The sequence below is a fragment of the Ruditapes philippinarum genome, unplaced genomic scaffold (genome assembly GCF_026571515.1).
Source record: "Ruditapes philippinarum isolate M1 unplaced genomic scaffold, ASM2657151v2 ctg455_1_1_1_1, whole genome shotgun sequence".
NCBI lineage: Eukaryota > Metazoa > Mollusca > Bivalvia > Venerida > Veneridae > Ruditapes > Ruditapes philippinarum.
This window is the reverse complement of record NW_026863235.1, coordinates 534748-558642: the sequence shown is the minus strand read 5'-3', so window position 1 is coordinate 558642 and position 23895 is coordinate 534748. Positions and strand designations below refer to the sequence as shown.

The 23895-nt window shown below is 33.1% G+C and overlaps 1 protein-coding gene across 1 annotated transcript in view; it reads right to left on the bottom strand.

Moving 5' to 3' along the window:
* The window catches only part of LOC132721542 (DNA repair protein RAD50-like), a 115490-nt gene that overhangs the window by 5791 nt on the left and 85804 nt on the right, over nt 1-23895 (bottom strand). Inside the window, exons 21-36 of the mRNA XM_060705863.1 lie at nt 23580-23715; nt 22649-22762; nt 18668-18763; nt 18028-18175; nt 17717-17774; nt 16949-17075; nt 16510-16593; nt 13832-13912; nt 13088-13146; nt 12052-12199; nt 9112-9286; nt 6436-6578; nt 5585-5637; nt 3179-3264; nt 1592-1734; nt 1209-1342 (exon numbers count right to left, since the gene is read on the bottom strand). Coding sequence (XP_060561846.1) covers nt 1209-1342; nt 1592-1734; nt 3179-3264; nt 5585-5637; nt 6436-6578; nt 9112-9286; nt 12052-12199; nt 13088-13146; nt 13832-13912; nt 16510-16593; nt 16949-17075; nt 17717-17774; nt 18028-18175; nt 18668-18763; nt 22649-22762; nt 23580-23715 — 1785 coding nt within the window. The remainder of the gene's footprint in view (nt 1-1208; nt 1343-1591; nt 1735-3178; nt 3265-5584; nt 5638-6435; nt 6579-9111; nt 9287-12051; nt 12200-13087; nt 13147-13831; nt 13913-16509; nt 16594-16948; nt 17076-17716; nt 17775-18027; nt 18176-18667; nt 18764-22648; nt 22763-23579; nt 23716-23895) is intronic.

Below are 23895 nucleotides of genomic sequence, written 5' to 3'. Positions count from 1 at the left end.
CCAGGCTGCAAAGAAATGCATTTAAGCTGGCAAGGTCACAAGTCTGTAAATATCCCCTCTAACACTTGAAGGTTTAACATTTATTTGAGCTGTTCAGACATGACCGATCCTGGTGGTATAGATTAATTAATATTGCTGCTTAATTACATGTAGTGAGTTTAGACGATCATTACTGAAACTTTTGAATCCACAATCACAGTCTCTTAAGAAAATCCATTCCCTTCTTGAACAGTGTAAACTCAAACTAAACTTTAAACTATTTTCTCAAAAAAGCTTTCTATAAAAAACCTTTATTCCTCTATTACAATGTAGCTTTGGAATAAGCAGAGTTTAACCAAACAAGAGCTGTAGGTAGGACAGCAACGCTCTACTATTCTTAGTGCTTGATAGTAAAAGAGCCTTGATAATGTAAAATTTTCTGAGTTAACAAAAGGACATTTTTTTTCTTTAAATCCATGTTACAGTTATAGGCCTTGGAGAGAGTCCTATAATGCTCTCAAAGAAGAGTATAAAATTTCAACTTGTTTCAATACAATATGAAAATATCGGAGGTGGTATGCAAACCTAAATGTACATTCTAAGTTGAAAAGGGGGCATAATTCTGTTAAAATGCTTGATACAGTTACTTCATTCTGTCTACAGGTGGGGGTCATGATGGTGAACGATTGTGCAAAGTTTCAAAGCCATATGTATATGGACTTTGAAAATATTTGAGGTATTACAAAAACTTTAACATAAGTGGTTAAGCCGACGCGGACACTCGGGTGACTACAATAGCTCTACTTATTCTTACCGAATAGTCAAGCTTAAAACAAATATAACCTGCATGCCAACCCATCCCAATGCTGTTTTTTTTTAATACATTGATTCAGTCAGGGGTAAAATTCCCCAAAAGTTTAAAATCCTAGAAAAGACATTGCGTCAGTAAACAGATTAATTTCCGCGAAATTAAAAAAATATATTTCATGTTAGGTTGCAAGTCAAACAAAATCTGTTTTAAGTTAATATGGCAGATTTCTAGCTTTCTTGGTGGAGAAATATGAAACAGGTCAATCCTAGCAATATATCAGACAAAAGCCAGCATCTGGGTAAAACCACCGACAATTCAGATACAAAGCTTTATTACAGAATGACTGCAAGTGTCCAAAAATAAGGCTGACTCGACTACACATGACCGGTCGTAAATATTTATACTCATATATACTTACTCCACTAGTGCATCAGCTAAACTTTCAATATTTTCTCTATCCAGATTGGTTGTGGGTTCATCTAGTGCTAAAATTCCGCAGTTTAAACAGAATGTCTCTGCCAGGGCCAGGCGTATTATCAACGATGCCAGTACCTAAACAATATCATGAATAAGATAGTGAGCATTTAACCTGTTGATGTATAAACGAAAACACAACATCTAAAATATAAATAAAAATATTGTCAGTAGATCTAATAAGTTTTCCAATCATTTATTTCATCCTTAAACTTATTATAAATCTCATTATAGCATTCATTATCAAAGAAGAAAATCAGCACTGGTTAATTTTTTTAACTATCTGGTTTTTTTTTACTTTAATTAAAGATACATCAGAAAGTTCACCTTTTGTCCAGCACTACATCTCCCCCTCATGTCTATCACAGCATCCCCAGGTTTGATCATCACAACACGATAGTTATACGTCTTACGTGTATTTATGGCCGTGGAATCATCCTCATCTGAACGTATCTCTATAGTTTCTATGTCTGTAAAAAACAAATATATAGAGGATATTGAAGTTTTTTCTATAAAAACAGGATTTATTTTAAAATAAATATTTCATGAGTGACAGTCGAACCTACAACCCTTTTCACATTGTCTAAGGTTACAATATACTTAGCTTCTCATTGGCTTTGGCTAATACTCCATGAAAATTGCATGGAGGTAAATGATGCCCATTTTGTGCTTCAAAAATTAACATTTAACAGCATGAGTGGTGACAAGTCCAGGGTCCATACTCCACTGCTAACACTGCTTTTTGTGCTTTTATGGGCAAATGGTCCCTCATTAAACATAGAATACATACATATATCCCTGTTTCTTGTATTATCGTGGTTTCTCGTATTATCGTGGAATTATTAAAACGGATGGAAGCGACACTCGCGACTTTCATTGATATCTGAAAACTTGTCGATTTAGAAGAGCTTTTTCATCTCCGGCAAAAATAACGAAAGAAATGCGTCAAAAACAGATAAAAAACAAAATAACTTTGGAAATTATCGTAAAATCCAGAGAAAAAAACATTAAATCTATTAGTTTTCCCCCGCCCCCAAAATCATAAATTTTCTAGTTTTTTTCCATGTTGCAGAAACCTGTAGCGGGTCTCTGACACAGGCACATCAAATGACGGTCTCACACTACTATATGTACAATACAGCTCAAAATATTTGTTCCACAAATAGATAATATACAAAACATATGAACTCCAATTAAAAACCAATAATGAAACATTGTTTAACCTTATCATTTTTTATTTTTGACAACAAAACAACAAAAACATTTGCCGCTGCTATGGAAAGCTGTAGTATTCAGTGCTAAATGCTCATATAACTAATAAGTAAACATAAACTTAATATATTTGAGAGGGATTATGTAAACAACACTTAACTGAGTTCAAACTATTTTTGGAACAAACCAAATCATTTGGTACCAAAGAAGCTTCAATATGATCCTAAAAAGTTTGATTATGGCCTACCAAGATGTTATTAAAACACTAATAATTACATGGCCAAGCCATTTAACACTTAATTTGGAGTTGCACTAATGATTTGAACTGGTGTATAGAATAAAATCATCACTTGGCGACCCAGCCTTAACAACCAATCAAATTTCACGATAATATGAGAAAGCATCTGCTTCACATAGAGGGTTAAGGTCAGTTTATAAAAGCAGAAATATTTTTTGTTTTCCTTACGGTTAAGATCTTTCTTCCATTATATTTTCTTAAAAAGGTATTTTTCTGGGTCTCACCTGGGTATCAGGCTAAAAAATACTGTACCAAAACGTTTTATAAAAATTATCCAACCAAGTTTAGTCCTTAGCCCCACGATAATACAAGAAAACAGGATACACACCCTTTATTGTAATCTTACAAAATCCTTTTCAATAGGAAGCACACTATAAGAAATAGATACCAAATTAACATTTTACCTTGACCCCTGTATGTCTGTCTCCACAGGTCTCGGATAATTTTGTTTATCTCTGACATCTTCATTTTGTGGTATTTCATGATAGCCCTATCAAAATAATAAATAGCAGACTTGTATCAGTGATAAAACTTAACCCAGGGATTTTATTAGAGCTATGCCAATAGTTCAGAGTCTGGAAAAATGGTTCATCATTCTGCATAGTCTGGCAAGATCCAACACTGTTTGCTTCCAAATACTAAAATTTGATACTGCAGATATTTTTACTACTACAGAACTGTTACAAATTCAAAGTCTTTCATGCAAAGTCAAAGGGTTTATGGTTTAAGAAAAACATGTTGCTATTTCTTTACTAGATGATAAGAAACATGAAAACAAGCAATTATCATAGTATTGCAAGCAATCCATTAGTCCCCTACCAGTTAGAACCCCAGCAACATTCTGATGGGCCATTGGCCATTCAATTTTACCAGTGAATGAATGACATGAGTGAACTTAAATCTTTTGAGTTCTAAGTTTGTCTATATCATAGTAATGTGTCAAGTTTCCCTGCCTAGTAAGGAAATTATGTTTATACAACAGATAATCAAAAGGTCCAATTTTCTCAGGATGAATAAGTTTAACTAATGTTTCAACTTTTCTCTATTTTTAGTAAATTTGTTGGAAAAAATCTTTAAAAGTGATCTCAGGAAACAGTTTTTATGAACAGACAGACAGACTGAAGGAGACTCTTAAGTTATTTTTTTTAAACATCCCTGTTACCAAAATATAACATATTTTAATACAAAATTCTTAAAGAGGAGATAACTCTTGAAATAACGATGCCAGATTTATGAACATTGATGCAAGTTTTACTTTGAGTTTAAAGATACCATTTATAGTCACAAAGAAGATAAGTAAAAAAATCAACAATTTTCAAATATAGCAATTAACTATAATGTATAGTAAGTAACAAAGTTAAAAATTAAAAACAAAAATAGAATGTAGGTGTTGATAATGAATGTTTATTTTGAATTTGAAGAAAGTCCATGAAGAAATAAGAAAGTTAAAGAATGGATAAGAAAAATTCAAAGTTTAAGGAGGAAATAGTTCTGAAAATATGGATCTAGTTTTATAAACCTTGTCATATTATTATGATGTGAGATTTTTAAGTAAATCCTATAAGGAATGAAGAAGTTGGAGTAAAAAATACCAATTTCTGGAAAAGAATCTAAGTTCAAGGGGGACATAATTCTAGTAATAGTTTTGCTAGAGTATTTAACCTTCTCATAAATGTTGAGTGATAATAAGAAACATATATATGAAGTTTGAAGTAGATACATTAAGAAATAAAGAAGTTATTTAAAAAAGACAAGTTCAAGGGAGGTAATTCTGATAATTTTTGTGCTAGAGTTGTAAACCTTGTCACATATGATGTGGTTGATGACCAGAAACTTATATTTAAAGTTTGAAGTAAACACCTTAAGAAATAAAGAACTTACAGTGACAAAGCGTAAAAATTCTAATCAGAAATCTTGAAATTCAGTCTATTTGTTGCCATAGCAACCAGTGTTTTCAACATAGGAAAAAAAGAAAAAGATGTGCATAATTTCCAGACTGTCATCTACCCATATTTCAAGTTTCATAAAAATATTTTCAGTACTTTTTGTGTTATCACTGGATCCAGTTTAAAATTTGCCATATTTTCAGTCTATTTGTTGCCATAGCAACCTGAATTTTCAACATAGGAAGAAAAGAAAAAGACGTGCATAATCTCCATACTGACATTTATCCATATATCAAGTTTCATAAAAATATTTTCAGTACTTTTTGCGTAATCGCGGGATCCAGTTATGTGGACGGACGGACGGACTGACAGACCGACAGAGGGTAAACCTAAAGTCCCCTCCGGTTAAACCGGTAGGGGACTAACAAGAATGCATTAGTGAAAAAAGAAGTTTTGTCAGAAGTTATTTGTTTTTAAAGATTAACGATAAATCACACCTCTCTGTATCAAAATTAAATCTTTTAAATAAAATAACATTTTTGTCTAATTTCTCTCTGTCTTCAAAATTACACTAAAACAGTATTTCATTAACAATTTTTAAAAGATATGCAAATTTTTCAGTTTTACTTGTGAAACACAACCAAATGTTCTGATTAACATACAACTTTTGGCACGTTGAAAAGCCTTTTTATTTTTCAGTTTCACTTGTCTCATATTTTAACCCAGATATTGTTTCTTGATAAGCATTCATTGGCACCAACATTTTTTGAAAGCTAACTTATAACACGCCATATTGAAAAATTTAATTGTCACCAGAAAGTTTAAATTTTACAATCATGCAACAACATTCACAGTTTGTAACATTTAGCTCTTTAAAAAAAATAAATAAATTACAAGGGAAATGAGTTCTTGTTTCAAACATACTTATCTAGTGCATGTTCATATTTCTCTAAATCTTCATTGGCCAGTTCTGTTGTCTGAAATAACATTACAACATTTGGCAGTGAATATAAGAAAATATTTCCATAATTGCCATGATGATTAAATACACTGTAAGAATCAAAAGTTTGAGAAGATACAAGTATGTTCAGACATAAATAAAATTCTTACATTATAAATCAGAGATTTCAGATATATCAACAAACTTATGATTCATACTTAATAAAATTTAACAGGTGCTACAGAATGGAATGAGTTTAAAACCAGTGAATCAAAATGATTAACAGATTTAATTCAGAATGTTTTCCTTTGAAGCTGAGTTTGAAGTCGAGTCTCACACATATATACCTAAAGTAATGTGGCAACTCAAAAGCCATACTGGAAGAATAACACTTCCATCATGAAATAATTTTAATCCATGGCAGGAAAATAACCAGTAATATTTTGGGAACAAATTGAATTTAAGTATGTATCTTCAATGCCTTGAAGCAAAGTAGACCATATTCTTATATTTAATTAATAACCTCATTCAGGACTTGCATTAAGTTACAAAATTTGGAAGTCAGAGACTTCAAAATTTCTCAAACTGAAAGTCACATTATGTAGTTAAAGTAGAAAAGTATTACATTTTGGAAGTCATAGGCCAAAATCAAGGAGTAAATGACTTCCAAACTTCCACCAATGGAAGCCCTGCTCATTTCAAACATTACCAAGATAGAAACACAAGCTACGGGACCAAAAAGCACTATATATCAATAAAATTTATCATGCAAACACTAGACAAGAACCATCTGTAACACATACAAAAAGATGAGACTTGAACCATGTTCTCTTACTGTAAGGTCAATTATCTTGTTACGATATTTCTCCTCCGCTCCTTTATACATGTCTGTTTGTAACTCCTCCTTCACAGCTCTAATCTGATTCTCCAATTCTGTCTGACGGCCTTCCGTGGTATACCGCTGGATTGAATAAGAAAGTATTTAAATAACAAATGAACATCATCATCAATTTGTAACTCAACCCTTTCAAAATATAATAAATATAACAAATTGTAAAATTTGTAATTGATAAAACATGAATTTTGTCATTCATGTACAAAGCATAATATACAATAATTGTGAGATGATGAAGTAAATATCCCTGTCTATGGCTGGCTAATGTGATTTTTAACCGTTTTAACCGTTTGGTAAATTTTCAAAGATGTCTGAATTCCGTTTTCATTCAAACAAGCCCTAAACAAGCAAACAGGCAGCACAGTAATTGTTTTTTCTGTTTAAGGCATTAGATCCCTTTCTAAAGTGTATAATTTACACATGATTTTTCTTTTACACAACACTGTTTTTATTTGTTTGGGTCGTCAGACCAAACAAATAATGGTAGCGAAATTTCAGAGCCTAATACTGTTAATTGCAAATGCCTAAAGTAGTCCACTTTTTTGAAGCGGTTACTTCCCTTTATATGTACACTGACGCTGAAAAATTCAGGGGAGATCAATGCGTAAAGATTGTCAAATGACAGGGGCATTGATTTTCAAGCAAAGTAGTTCCCGAATGGTCGAAGATTTCTAATATTGTTCATTCCTTATAGATATACATGCTTATAGTAAGCTCCATGATTATTTACATCTGGGTTAAACAACAGGTTTAGCGTCGAAATAATAAGAGTTACAAACCCTAATTTAGAGTAATATATTTTTCTTCAGGCCATTATAACTTCACCGTGGCCGAGGGGTTTGCACACTCGCTTATGAATCGAGAGGTCTGGAGTTCAAATCCCAGTTGAGGCGACTCATTTTTTAAAAAAATTTTTAAGTCAAATAAACATTGAATTGACTATCAGTGTTGCAATAAGTCTTATAGCCAATTTACTACAGTCATAACACTGGAAAGCATTGGTGGCACTATACAACAAGAGAGCCATGATGGCCCTGAGGTCGCTCACCTGTATATAGGCCCCCGGAGCGGGGCCAGTTTAAACCCCAGGGCTTTTATTTGAACAAACTTGGAAGACACCTATTAGAAGATGTTTCATGATCTACACACACATATAATGAAAAACAATGACCTTTGCAGCCCCCCCCCCCCCCCCCCCCCCCCCCCCCCCCCCCCCCCCGCAGGACTAATTTTAACCCAAGGGCTTTTATTTGAACAAACTTGGTAGACACCCACAAGAAGATGTTTCATGTTAAGCATCTTACCTCTAGTTCATTAGGGTTTTTTAAAAGAAGATTTTTTAAGTTTTTACTATACACATATAATTAAAAACAATGACACCTCTGGGGCGGGCCAGTTTTGACCCCAGGGCTTTTATTTGAACAAACTTTGTAGACACTTACTAGAAAGATATTTTATGCTTAATATCTAAACTCTAGCTATTTGGCTTTTTTTCAAAGAAGATTTTTAAGTTTTTGCTATACACATATAAGGAAAATCAATGACCCCCGGGGCGGGGCTAATTTTGACCCCAGGGCTTTTATTTGAACAAACTTTGTAGACACTCACTAGAGGATGTTTCATGCTTAATATCTTAGCTCTAGCTCTTTGGGTTCTTTAAAAGAAGATTTTTTAAGTTTTTGCTATATGCGTATAGGGAAATCAATGACCCCCTGGGGCGGGGCCAATTTTGACCCCAGGGCTTTTATTTGAACAAACTTGGTAGACACTCATTAGAAGATGTTTCATGCTAAATATCTTAGCTCTAGCTCTTTGGCTTCTTTAAAATTTTTTTTAAAGTTTTTACTATATGCATATAGGGAAAATCAATGACCCCCTGGGGCGGGGCCAATTTTGACCCCAGGGCTTTTATTTGAAAAACTTGGTAGACACTCACTAGAAGATGTTTCATGCCAAATATCTAAGCTCTAGCTCTTTGGGTTTTTTAAAAGAAGATATTTAAATTTTTTTCTTTCGGTTGCCATGGTAACCAGAGTTCTGCATGGAATTAAATTCTTTGAACAATTTTTAAAGGTGACCACCAAAGGAACATTCCTGTAAAGTTTGGATGAAATTGGCTTAGTGGTTTATGAGGAGATGTCATTTAAAATAAAAGTTAACGGACGGACACCGGACGAAAAGAGATCACAAAAGCTCACCCTGTAACTTTGTGACAGGTGAGCTAAAAACAAATTGGTTTATAATCTCACAACCTTCACCTTTCTGACATTCTGAGACCCAAACAAATTCAGTGCCTTCTGTGCTTTGATTGATTATATGAGCAATTTACTATATTGGCTACTAATTATGGATGGTAAAATTTAGCCCAATGTTTGATGATGAAGTTTGTTTTGATCAATATCAACAGGTCAATATCACTTTGTATTGACCATTAATCACAACATCAGAAATTTGGTAAATTGGTAGTAAAATTATTAAGCTTGTTATCACATAATTCTGATATTATATAATATTGTTAATTTTGTTACATGAATACTAATTTCTGTATCTCATTATTATAAATATAAACATGTGAATTTTGTTATTCACATCAAATCATCAACAGTTCGGACTTACCTGTTTTTTTTAGATTTTCCTTTTCTTGGTGTAGACATCTCCGTTCCCTGTCTAGTTCAGCCACATCTAAATCTTTAAGTTTACTCTCCAGGTCAACAATCTTTTTACTGATCTTTTCTATCTCTTTCTGTTTATTTCTCAAATTCAGATTATTCTGAAGATCAAGTTCTTGTACCTTGAAAACATGATATTAAATTTTTATACCTAATTTGATTAAGTTTATCTCTTTTTGTTTATTTCTCAAATTCTGGAGGTCAAACTCACGTACCTTGAAGATATGATATTTAAAGTTGATTAAGTTTTTTTTCTTGATAAAAGCATTAGTCATATCAATATAGTTGTTCATGTCTTTCTTTAACAAAAATGTACTATCACATAGTTTTATGATAAACCTATAAATTTTTAAATAAAGAGACATAATCATTTTTTTGTATTAACATTAAAGTAATACAAGAACAAGAAGGATAGCATGCTCAACTATTCTCAGTGCTTGATAGTAAAAACAAGAGCCTGGATAATATAGAATTTTCTAAGTTAAAAAAGGTTAAAATACATGTTAAAGTTACAGGCCTTGCCCAGTGACTTTCTATAATGTTCTCAAATAAATGTATGAAGTTTCAACCCATTCCCTTTAGCAGTTTTGGAGAAACTGACTTGCATGCAAAAAGACTTAACCGAAGTGTGATGTCAACACCGACGCTAGGGTGAGTACAATTACTTTACATATTCTTTTAATAGTCAAGGTAAAAAGATAATGTCATGAAATTTGATCTGATTGCCCTTGAGATAAATGCAGAGATTGCATTTACCATCCAGTTAACCCTTTACCTCATATATACGCGAAACAACACACTTTCGACCCCCCCCCCCCCCTTTTTTAGGCCTGAAATAGTGAAAAAATGTCCTATTTGGGCCCCAAACACATGTTTTTGTTTGAGAAATGTTGTTAAAAAAAGTGAGCACTTTTTCGGCGCTGCCCCCATCCAAAAGATACATCAGGGGGTTGCCAGAAGGGGGATATGCCCCCTTCTGTTTCGGGGGTTTGAAGTGGGCGGAGTCCCCCTCATCGCCAAAAAATTTTGGACTTGTGAGAGGCTGAATATGACCCCAGGTCGATCATAAGGTAAGGTGTAACCAATGCTGAAAAGCCTTTGACTCTATCTCAATCCCTTGAGAAGTTGCAGCACTTTAAAATAAATTTTGATTGAAAAAAACGAGGCAAAATAGTGATTTTTGGCAATTTTGAGATGTCCCCTCGTTGCCATGGTAACAGGAAATTTAAGACTGAGCATGTCCTTACAAAGGCAATGGTCCAGTCAACATTTGTGCCAAGTTGGATTAGTATTGAAGCATTTTTCATAGTTTCATAGCAGTTTGAACTTGTAACAGGAGGCTTTTCACTGAAAACGGCCATTTTTGCGACGGACGCGCCCTCAGGCGCATTCAGAGCTAAGTCATCTACACATGGGATTTTGTCAGCTACAATTGCGCAAAGTGTCCTCAACCGATTAACAGCCAAAGAAATAGTACATGAATTTGATCCTTTAAAACTCCCATACTTTGTTGGGATATCTTAAAATCTTCCATATTTAGCCTTTTCAATTTCAAATTAAGTTATCCAAGTTAAAATATGAACGTATATGATTGATAAAAACGTTGTAGTCCCGTAGAATTATTGCGCCATATGCAAATTACTGCCGAAACGATTTACCGCTGTCGAAAAAGTAGGACAGCAAATTATACTATAATAAAGGTGTAAGCTCTGAGTTCCAAGAAATTATTAGTAGGAAATAAATATTTCTTCATTATACAAAACGTTATTATTAACAAATCAAAAGTTTTTCGTGACTCTGGAATAACTCACGCATTAATAAAAAAAAAACTTTTTTCGTGACTCTTCCGCGGGTTTAGCAGAATATTCAGCAGTTATTAATAAATTAGATACAGTACAATGGTTAGTATAAGTATCTATTTTTGAAAATGCATGTAACAAGAGAGTTTTTCAACACTTTACCACCATGTAGTCTTTCATGGTAATCTTTATTGAAGGAAGTTATAATATCAGTTCTACTTCCGATTCTTGTGGTTTGTTTACATATTTTTCTAGGTCACGATATGAGTTAACCTTCGCTATTCTAAAAATAGATTCTGCTTCACCTGTGCTGATTTTTGGACAGGCGATTAGGGAGTACACATTATACATGTAATAAACCAGCGGATTACATGCAATACTTTTAGAAATTCTATACAATTGTAAGAAGCAAACAAGTTGAAAATGGAATTTAGTGTGAAATTGAAAAGGACAACTAAACACTGTAGTGCTTAAGTGACATTTAAATTAAAATAAAAAAGATGTGCTCTGGCCTCTACATCTTTACCTTGTAAATAAAAAAAATCTAAAAAATACACTATTAATTGCTGATGATTTTAACCAAAAATATTTTTAATGAGACATATCCAAGAGAAATAAAAATACAAATGACTTATATTTTATTGTCTATATGCCCACTATGATATAACACAAAGCAATTCTAAATAGCATTCTCACATGTATAATGTATTATGCTTGAAGTTTATTTGCATGGTTTTATTTAAGAAATATTTTGTTGACAGTTTTTTTTTTCTATTTACATGTCATGTCTTGGAATAAATCGATAAGGACACTGATTTACAAGTTTGACCAGAGTTTTTAGGCATAAATTTCATTCTGTATTTAAATAAAATCTGAATTATATCAGTTTGGGACACAAAATATATTGCTCTACAAATCTCGAACTTGTATGGAACAAATTTTCTCTGTTACATATTTTGTGTTTTGTTTTTTTTCTAAAAAAAGCCTTAATGTCTTTCTGGTTGCATGTCCGTCGCATTCAGTGCTGCAGCACTTTGATTCACAATATGCTCATGTGGGAAAGGGTTAAAATTAGAAATATTATTCACCTTTTGGGTAGAAAGATCTTTTCTCCATTTGTCAATATTGGTAACAATATCTTTCAGCTCTTCTTCAATGGTGACCATTTTTTTCTCTTTTCTCTCCTTGTCAGCCTGGTTCTCTTCTAATTTGCTCGCTTTCCCAGACTGGTTATAACTACAAAAATAACTGTGTGATGAATGTAAGAGAACATTCTAAATAAGGGACATAAAACATTGAATTTTCTCTAATTCAGAGTTATTTTTATTTTAAAAGCACTGTGTATTAATTTCTTATTTTAAGTATTTGTCAAAAATACATACATGTACATGATAAACAAAAAGCAATTACCTTATTGTAATGCTACATTACTGCATTTGTGTGATAAAGTGGTCTAGCTTTGACTTTGGTATTGTCATAAGTCAGATTTGGAGATTTCAATTCTTAAAAAACTTAAACTGTGCAACCAATAGTAGATTATGGTCAGGCTGGCCTGATTCTATACTGGTGGTAAAGGGAAGTTAATGTCACTGTAAATGACGTAGTAAATGAAGTAACCGTACAAGTAATTATCTCAATGCTGTTTTATTTATGAAGGCCCATCTACATAATGTATGCTTTCACAACTCAGAGAAAATAGTGCCCCTCATTGACATTTTAAAATGAGCCCAGTTATATTTATCAATGTGTACACAAAACACAGGTAATTACAGCCCTTCATTACCTGTATACAGCCACGCAAGCATGTACATAACCAAAAGTTAATTGATCAACTTTTGCCACAAGAATAGTGCATCAGCACAGTCTGTTCAGGCTTTATACAGTTGGCTAACAAATTTAAGTCTTCATAAACAAAGGCCAGACAAGCTCACTTTAGGAACAGAATAGGTTATGGGTTAACTGCCTGATATCAAAATCTCTAAAATTAAAATTAACATTGGAAAGTTAAAAATTCGTTGGGGTGGGGACATATTCATTATACAAACATACTATTGTAAAGGTTAAGCTTCATTAAGTTATGACAATGTTAAGAGAAATCTTTTAACAGTTTCATCAGTTACAAACCTTTCAATATCCTGGTTAATATTTTCCACTTTACTAGCATGGCCCTTCACTATTTCAACCTTCAAACACACAAAACGATAAAAATTGTAGATATACATCTTGAAATCAAAATCATTCACTTCTTAAATATAGGATTCCAAAATTTTATTAAAAATGCAACATGTACAAGAAATATACATTTTTCAATAATATTCGAATTTCTTTCCAAATATGGAATACATGTTCTTTCCTCTTAGTCCCTGGTGGGAATCAAACTCAATCACAGTGGACAGAAGTGAAGTGTTAAGTACTGTATATATGGATATTTCTGTGTGAATTAGTGAATTTAAAATTCCAGACATTTCGCTTGAGGAAATATAAGCCAATTGCCAATTTTGGAGAAGCGTGAAAAGAGGTTGGTTTCTGATACTTATACTAGAGGAAATTTTAGCTATTTTCATCAATTTGTGAAATTTGCCAATATTTCCTTGGTGCTAATCAACCACTTATACAGTAGTCAGACACAGACAAACTTAAAGCCCATATAAATTATCTAACCAACTGTAAAAACAACAGGTATAAATATTAGCATTAAAACTTAAATTTGCTTTATGACATCCTTATTCTCTTGTTCAGTCACAAATAATTTGATAAAAAATATGCCAAATGTGGCAACTAAGTTGAGCTCACCGCAAGCGGCTCAACAATATAAATAAACAAGAAAAGTCACAAAAACTTTAAAATATTCAAGAGAAACAAACAAACCGCTGCTTTTGCAGTTTCTAGCTTTTCCTCTTTCTTTTTTATCAAATCTTCTTTTTCCGTTCCGAATCTGTCCAATTTACTCTGAAATCATGTTTAAAGTTTTAACATACTATAATACACCCATAAACACTTTTCATATGAACTAGGTAAATAACCGAGGTATATCCAGTCTCATCTCATACGCTAAAACAATACGAATTAAGCAATTTTTAAACCGCTAGTTTGTTGTGATTACATTTTAAAAATTATTACATCAATGGAAAGCTTGGGATCTTAGCTTTGTCACAGTATATAATTTAACATATCTTTTGACACCAAAGTATTTAAATTAACTGTTAAACCTACTATATGTCAGCCCATTTTACATACGATTTATACAGTGAGATACGTAACCGGTTATCTTTACTCGAAAACCTACTGATAAGAAAAGCCTGTCGTCTGCTAGTTGGGGAAAGTGTTTATCGGTGTATTTCTACCCACAAGTAAAGCAGCCAGAAACTTAAACATTAAATATATCCTTTTTCATGACTTTATTAGTGACAAGAGATTGTCACAAAAAATGTTTTCTGCCAATATTACCTGCATGTGAATAAAAACTTCAACTGGTGTAGGATTTAAAGGGAAGACATGGTGAGACAGAAACTAAAAAGAGGGGCATCGTAGCAAAATAAGAGGACAAACAAATATATTCAGCAATAAAAAAATAAGGGACAAAGGCCTTCTATTAAACAAAAGAATATAACAAAACAAATTGCTCCATATTCGATTTAAACAGTATGTCTGTACCAACATTTAGGTTTTATGGGCTTTTTCTAAAATCCTCAAGTCTCATTTATCCATATAAATCTGTGAACTTTTCAGTTGATGTGGTTACCTTTTTAGCTCACCTGAGCATGCTCAGGGTGAGCTTTTAGGATCGATGATTGTCCGTCGTCTGTCCGTCCGTCGTCCGTTCACATTTAGTTGTTAACACTCTAGCAGTCGCATTTTTGCCTCAATCATCATCAATCTTGGTCAGGATGCTTATCTAGTTGATAGCTTGGATGAGTTCGAACATAGGTCATCTCGGATGAAAAAGTAGGTCACCGGAGCTAAAAATAGGAAAAAAACCTTGTTAACACTCTATGCGGTCACATTTTTTGCATTCAATCATCATCAAACTTTGGTCAAGATGCTTGTCTAGGAGATAGCTCGGATGAGTTCCTTGAACATGGTCATCTCGGATGAAAAAAAGTAGGTCACCGTAGCCTAAAAATAGAAAAACCTTGTTAACACTCTAGCGGTCACATTTTTACATTCAATCATCATCAAAACTTGCGTCAAGATGCTTGTCTAGGAGATAGCTTCGATGAGTTCGAACATGGGTCATCTCGGATGAAAAAGTAGGTCACCATAGCTAAAAAATAGAAAAAAACCTTGTTAACACTCTAGCGGTCACATTTTTTGCATCAATCATCATCAAACTTGGTCAGGATGCTTATCTAGTTTGATAGCTTGGATGAGTTCGAACATGGGTCATCTCGGATGAAAAAGTAGGTCACCGGAGCTAAAAATAGAAAAACCTTGTTAACACTCTAGCGGTCACATTTTTGCATCAGTCATCATCAACTTGTCAAGATGCTTGTCTTAGGTGAAAGCTCGGATGAGTTCGAACATGGGCGATCCGGATTGAAAAGTAGGTCACCGGAGCTAAAAATAGAAAAAAAACCTTGTTAACACTCTAGCGGTCACATTTTTGCATCAATCATCATCAAACTTGATCAAGATGCTTGTCTAGGTGATAGCTCGGATGAGTTCGAACATGGGTCATCTCAGATGAAAAACTAGGTCACAGGAGCTAAAAATAGAAAAAACCTTGTGTAAACACTCTAGTGGTCACAATTTTTGACTCAATTGTCATCAAAAATTTGCGTCAGGAAACTTGTCTAGGTCATTGCTGGAATAAATCGAAACATGCTCATCATGGATGAAAAACTAGGTCACAGGAGCTAAAAAAAGAAAAATTTCTTGTTAACACCTCTAGTTGGCTACTGTTTTTATCCAAATATTCTGTTAATTGGTCTGAAAGTTTGTTTTGGATGATTTTCTAAGTCAAGATCTAACACCGCCTAAATATGGAAAAAACCTTGTTAACAGTCTAGTGGTCACATTTTCGACTCAATTATCATCAAACTTGGTCAGGATGCTTGTCTAGGTAATTGCTTGGATGAGTTTCGAAATTGCATGTGAAACTAGGTCACCGGAGCTTAAAATAGAAAAGTCTTGTTTACACTCTAGTTGCTACTGTTTTTGATCCAAAGTATCCTGGAAATTGTCTGAAAGTTTGTTTGATGATTTCTAGGTCAAGTTTGAATATGTGTCACCTGGGTAAAAAACTATGTCGCATTGCTCAAATATGGATAATCCTTGTTAACACTATAGTGGTCACATTTTTGACTCACCTGTCATGAGACTTGGTCAGAATGCTTGTCTAGGTAATTGTTTGAATGAGTTTGATAAGTCAGGTGAGCGATCTAGGGCCATCATGGCCCTCTTGTTTAACTAAGCTTGTGGATGGAATATAGCTTATAATTCAATGAATCTCGCACAAGACTGACTGATAGAATGACTGACAGCAGAAAAACTTACTGGCAGGCGCTACCAAGTGATTTCAGTATAGTCCCCTCCTAATTAATTACATTGTATGTGGTAGGGGTATAACAAAAACTTACATGAGACAGACACAAACTTACTTGTATGAGTCTCAACTTTTCTGCTGTATCCTGAAAAATATAGACATTAATTTAGTTAAGGTTTACATGTACATATCAGCAATTAAAAATGTATAAAAGGTCCGAATAGCTTTATTTGGGCTTCACAAGAATATGTTATATGCATACCTGTGACAAATAACTTGTAAATAAAACAATTTTTTATTATGTCAAAAACACATTAAGCTACACTTTTAAGTTAAAGCAGGCTATAGAATTAATAATACTAAATTCAAATGTTTTGCGTTTTAACAATTTTCACATAAAAAACAACAACATAACGTTTAAAGATTTTGGACCCCCCCCCCCAAACCTCAAACAACAAAAAAAACCCCAACAACAACAAACAAATGCCAAACTAACCAACCTTTATATCGTGTTCATGCATAGTATTCTCTGACTCTAGATTTCCTTTATCTTCTTCCAGTTGTATCTGTTCAGAGTGGTCAGCCAACTTCTGACGCTTATGATCCAAACTCTTTGTAGATGAATCTCTGAAATTAAAGAAATTACCATTCAAATCAAGACAAAATCAACATTGTTAAATGGTGTTAACGATAAATGTTTAAACAATTTATTGTAAATTTTGGGTCACAGTTAGGTATATGATAAGATGACTCGTACAGCATTTCCCTATTCAAAGAACAACAGAAAGGATCAACAAACATAGCATTTTCAAATACTGTAACACTCCTATCAGCAACTATAAAATACGAAGTTTCCATGTTAACTTTCCTTCGAAAGAAAATAGTTTTAGTTTAGGTCATCATATATCTGAAACCTAAATTTGTTTTCTGGATACGTCATTCATGGTACCAACACAGTATAGTCATATGGTGACTTTCCAACTGAACTAGAGGAGGAAAACCTCAGGTGTCCTTCTGTACATTATTTCAGGCACAAGCAGGAACCTAAGTAGAACCACCAACATTCCGTAAGCTTGCCGGATAGCTTCCAGTAGATTCCAAAGTTACTGATGGGAATTGAACCCACAGCGGTGACAGGCAAGTGGTTTGAAGTCAACAACCTTAACCATCCAGTCACTGACACCCCAACATAAACAATCATTTTCTCACAAAGCCAATTTTGTTGACAAGAAAATATCAATGTAAATATTTTATGATAAAATACATACACTTTGTCCTGCAAATCCTCCTTCTCATCAATGACCATCTGAACAGTCCTCCCAGAATCTAAAAATATTGATACAGGAAAATCTCTGAAGTTTATCATAAAAGAATAAGGAGGATATCCCTGACATGAAAAACTGTATTGGGCATTCAAATATACATATGTTTATTTGTACATAGATTCATACATGTTGAAAATTTTAAACAGTCAATAACTAACAATCAGCCAATAGGCAGAAAATATTGAAATTCTTGAGCGGATTGTGTGTTAGAAATGTCTTCCCTAAAACTCCACAATCTTTTAAAGCTTACTAACCTCCCCCTGAAAGTTTAGCTGCTTGCATAGCAATTTTCTTGTCTAGTTCCGATACGTCACCAAAGTATCTGTCCATCATAACAATATCTGGTTGTATTTGTTTAGCCATAGCTTCATCATCTTCTTTTATCTTCAATTCTTCCTCTATCTACAATATGACAAGTCTTTGTTTAAGTGTAAATTACAATAATAATACAGATATTGAGAACCATAGTGTCCACTGAGCAGAAAGATTTTATTCTGAAATCATTACATTAGTGACAATTTCTACATCCATTTTCATGACTTAACAAGTCACTGGAAATTGTGTCATTCAAGAAATTGTCACAAAACATGTTATCTACCAATATACACATGCGAAAAGAAAGAGAGGAAAAAAAAACAACATTAACAATGTTTCAAGGGCCATAAGTTTCCAAAAACTAATTGAATCACAAATTCAAGATAGAACTTGCCAAAGTACTTGATGGCAATCATTCTGTATAGGCATGGCTAAAAACCATTGACAAATGTAGAAATTATCCTTTCTTTTATGCCAACCACTATCCACCTGATAACATTTTAGTAATTTAATAACCAGATTTTACTGTTGGGAAAACCAGGTTAATAAACCGTCACAAGTAAATACAAATAGACATACTTTGGTAAGGTCCTCTTTCTGTTTATGTATCTCATCTTCTGTCTTCTTTAAACTTGACTTCAGGTCTGGTATCTCTAACTTTTCTAGTTTCTCCATCTAAAAAATATAACAGTTATTTAATCATAAACATTTCTTTAATTATATAACTGAACAATTACAATGAAGGTTATCAAAATTCAAATACTTACGGATTTCCTTATGATTTATCGATAAAAAAATGTGTTTTTAGAATGTTAGAAAACAAAATGATGTACTCAAATAATTAGGCGAATATTTCTAGATTTCATTCTATACAATACAACTGATTAAGAGTGAACTAAATGTTACCATGACTTAAGGGACTGTTGCATGCCTATCTCTCTGATGAAATGTACATATTCTTAGAACCCGCTCTTGGTTGCTTCAGCCCATCTATTCGCCCTGCCATTCGCTTGTCGCCAAAAAAACACATGACATACCTTCAAACACCTATAATATTTAATTTCTATTATATTTGATAGATACACATAGAGAGAAAAATATAGAGAAGTCATATTCAATATATACCACAACAAAAAAATAATATATAAGAATATATTATCATAGAATTGAATAAGACATAATTGATAAATATATATATAGAATATATAAATTTATTTAAGAAAAATAATATACTACCTTGATGTGAATAGAACATATAGAGGAAACAAAGAAGAGATATATTCAGAATTACAAACATATAAATATACATGAACATAGAATAATAATACCATCACACAAAGAAGTATAAATCACAACAACAATATGCATATATAATGAACAGAATACAAAACAATAGAATTAAAGAAGAAAAAATGTATGCCACCACATTAATACAACACTAAATAGAGTTAGGAATAAGATTTTTTTTTTCTATACATTGCGATATGTACAATAATGATAGATACACATAGACACTATAATAATCTATGATATAAATAAGTGGGTATATACATATTAAGATATAACTCAATATAGATCAGAGATAGGAAAATATCAAGACACATTAGAAGTTAGAGATGAAGGATATCAATATTAATCACACAGACCATAAATTATACAATAGACAACATCAAAAGAGGACAAAGATAGACACTTATGTTCAAATCATAGGTTCGCTGATATCAAAGATATCACTTTACATCTATATACATTGTGCACATAGAGATAAACAATTTGAACAAATTATACATTAGCAATAGATAACATCAAAGGACAAGAAAGATAGAAGTCACTGTCCCCTTGGGCAAGGCCAAAATTTTGCACCCAAGGGTTTAATTCAAAACAATCTTGATACAGGTCCACCAAACAACATTTCAAGTCAAATATCTAAGCTGTAGACTTTCTCCCATTCAGAAAACATTATGTTATTATTTTCTGTTTTTACTATATAAATGTACATATATGAGAATCAAACATGCCCCTGGGCAGGGCCATTTTTGACACCAGGGGAAAAAAATTTGAACAAATTTGGTGGAGGACCTATAGATGATATTATATAGCAAACATCAAAGCTTCTATGCCTTGTACCTTCAGACAAAAATATTTTTTTATTTTTTTACTATATGTACATAATGAAAATCAATGACCCCCGGGCAGAACCAATTTTGACCCCAGGCTATAATTTGAACAATCTTGGTAGAGGTTCACTTCGCAAAGTCTCATGCCATATATTTAACCTCTAGCCTTTGTCAATTCAGAGAAGAAGATTTTTCAAGTTTTTACTTTATACATATAAGGAAAACTATCGCCTCTGGGGCAGGGCAATTTTAACACAAGGGGCATAATTAAAACAACTTTAGTAGAGGACCCATAGATGATATTATATACCAAATATCAAAGCTCTAAGCCTTGTACCTTCAGACAAGAAGATTTTTAATTTTTTACTATATGTACATAGTGAAAATCAATGAACCCTGGGGGTGGGGCCAATTTTGACTCCAGGGCTATAATTTGTACAATCTTGCTAGAGGTTCACTACACAATGTTTCATGCAAAATATCTTCACTCTAGCCTTTGTAAATTTAGAGAAGATGATTTTTAAAGTTTTTACTATATACATATAAGGAAAACCTATGGCCCCCGGGGAGAGGCTAATAGCCTTCGATCTGAAGGTTACACTGTTCTAAAAATAGATTTTACCTTATCACCACTACATCACCTGTACTGACTTTCGGACAAGGGGATTAGGGAGTACACATTATACATGATCTTAATCAGCGTACATTTACTTTGTTTACATGCAATATTTTAAGATATTTAATACAATTGTAGAAAGCAAACAAGTTGGAAATGGAATTTAGTGTGAAAAGAAAAGGGACACTTACACATATTTTGTGAGAGACATAAAATAAAAAAACAAATGTATTTTATTGTCTATACGTAAACAGTGTATGTTAAATCACGGACTTCAATTGTCAATTTAGTTTAAATATACATTTGTACATGCAAGCATGCATGTACGTATACATTATTTCTGATAAAATAAATACTAGAATCGGCATTTTTTATTAGGTAAAATAGGAAAAATGCAGAGTTTTGCTTATTCTAAAATTATTAAAGAATTAAGATATTGATCATTAATCTAATACTCGTAGCACTTTAGTGGATAGATTCAGGACTTCTCCATATAAACAAAATTTTGTACGGTATATCTGGGACAGAAAGATACTCTTTCATTTTTAGTCCCAATTTCTTAAAATCATACCATATCATATCACCATTCCTAATTTTGATAAACAGTGAAACAAAAACAAATTGCCAAGCGCCGGCATTTTTCTCAAATTGACATGCAGGGAAAGTATTGCCCCGAAAGTTATTTCTTTTTCACCATATCATCTTTATTTTCCTGATGGTTTTAAACCATCTCAATCATGCTTTACGCATGTTTAACTCCAGGAACATCATTTCCATTGAGAGAAATGTGAATAAAAGTATTCGTAACCATTATGTTGTATAATCTACATGTAGATTAACCAGTTTCCTTGTCCGAAACTTATCGCTATGTGGCTATTTTTAGAACAGGTCTCTTATCAGTGACGTATACGATGCTTATCTCAGATCGTTCCCTATTTTGATAACTTTGGTAGAGTACCTATAAATAATATCATTTAACAAATATTAAAGCTCTATGCCTTGTACCTTCAGACAGTAAGATTTTTTGATTTTTTTCTATATGTATATATTGAAAATCAATGACCCCCAGCAGGGGGGGGGGATTTTGACCCCAGGGCTATAGTTTGAACAATCTTGCTAGAGGTTTACTGCACAATGTTTCATGCAAAATATCTAACCTCTAGCATTTGTCAATTGCTAGAAGAATTTTTTTTTAAAGTTTTTACTATATATATATATGGAAAACCAATGACCCCCTGGGCGGGGCCGATTTTGAACCCAGGGCTATAATTTGAACAATATGGGTAGAGGTCTACCAGACAATGCCATATGCAAAATATCTAAGCTCTAGGCCTTTCGAGTCTTTACAAGAAGGTATTTTAAAGTTTTACTATATCTACATATAGTGAAAATCAATGACCACCCTTGGCGGGGCCGATTTTGGCCCCAGGGCTATAATTTGAACAATCTTGGTAGAGGTCTACCAGACAATGCCTTATGCAAAATATCTAAGCTCTAGGCCTTTTGGGTCTTTACAAGAAGATTTTTTAAATTTATTCTTATAATTACTTTTGGTTGCCATGGCAACCACACTTCTGCATGGAATAAAATTGTTTGAACAACTTTGGAAGCCCTTCACCCAAGGATCAATCCTGCCAAGTTTAGTCTAAATTGGACCAGTGGTTTTTCACAAGAATATTTTTTAAGTTCACTATATAATCTATAGAACACACACACAAACACACCAAAACACACACAGGTGAATCGCTATATGCCACCGCATCACAGATGCTGCGGTGGCATAAAAACTTGTGTCAACAAAGACATACACGAGTATAAACCACCTACATTTTCTCGGAGAGGTTTAAGCTGCATCAGAGCATCATATTTCTCTTGACATTCATCAATCTCTTTTTCAGCTGTCTTTAACTTGCTGGGTACCATCCTTAACTGATCCTTTAACTGAAATATATAAATCATTGCTGGGTACCATCCCTAATTTTTTCCTTTAATTAAAATACATAAATGGTATAAATCATAGTTAAATCGATAATGAATATTTTTCAAGTTAATTTAACCTAACTCAAGATGGAAAAGAGTTTCAATATGATAAAGTTTGGGATATGCAGACAAATGGTCAAATATGATAACTCTATAATCATTTGATGAATTTACAGTATTCATTATTGTATGAATCAAGCAGCACTTCTTAAAGCAAATATGCAGGTGTTGGAGTTTAAGGTTAGCATAATGCCAAAATGATGTATTAAATTAAAAGACACGATTACATGATGTTGGTAGTTTACCCTCCAGATCAGGGCAGTATGCCACATTGAATTTATGAGTGCAGAACTGCTACATGTCTATTTCAAAATTGATACATAAAAGCTTATAGTGTTAACATACATTACATGATTACTATTAAACAGACTGAATGAATACAGAGCTACATTTAGGACTTAAGTTAAATGACTTTCCAGCTTCACGGCTGCAAGGATAACTCAGGTGCCTCTACCTACATTATTTCATTTTATTTGAGGAACAAAGTTTGTCCCCACCCTTCCCCAAAGTAGAAACATAAACCTTTCATAAACTATAAGGATATCCTCCTTACAGGAAAGAATTCAAGGTACTTCGCAGGATTCAAACTCACATTGATACGTGATTTATGATCTGATTATTTATATTTCTCAACCACTTAAAAATGTAGTTCAAAAGGGAATAATGCCATGTTTAGAAATATTGAGTTTTACAAGGCGTAAACATGGAAAAGGTGTACCTCTAGCACAAGTTCACGAACATCTTGTTGTGTATCAAAGCCTCTGTGACATAATGGACAACATGGATCATCTTTCTCTAAATCCTTCGCATATTTCATGTAGAAATGTTGTTCACCAACTAATGACCCATGTTGACTGTAAAATACAATTGTAAAATAAGATAAAAGATGGTTTAGTTTTGTAACTTTTGTTAAATTTTAAGTCACATAGTTACAAAATATTTGATCACTTTTCAGTTTTCTTCAAGAAAAAAAAACCCCTAGATGCCTCTTTAGATGTAAATAGATAGAACCACTAGCTTTTAATAAGCTTGCT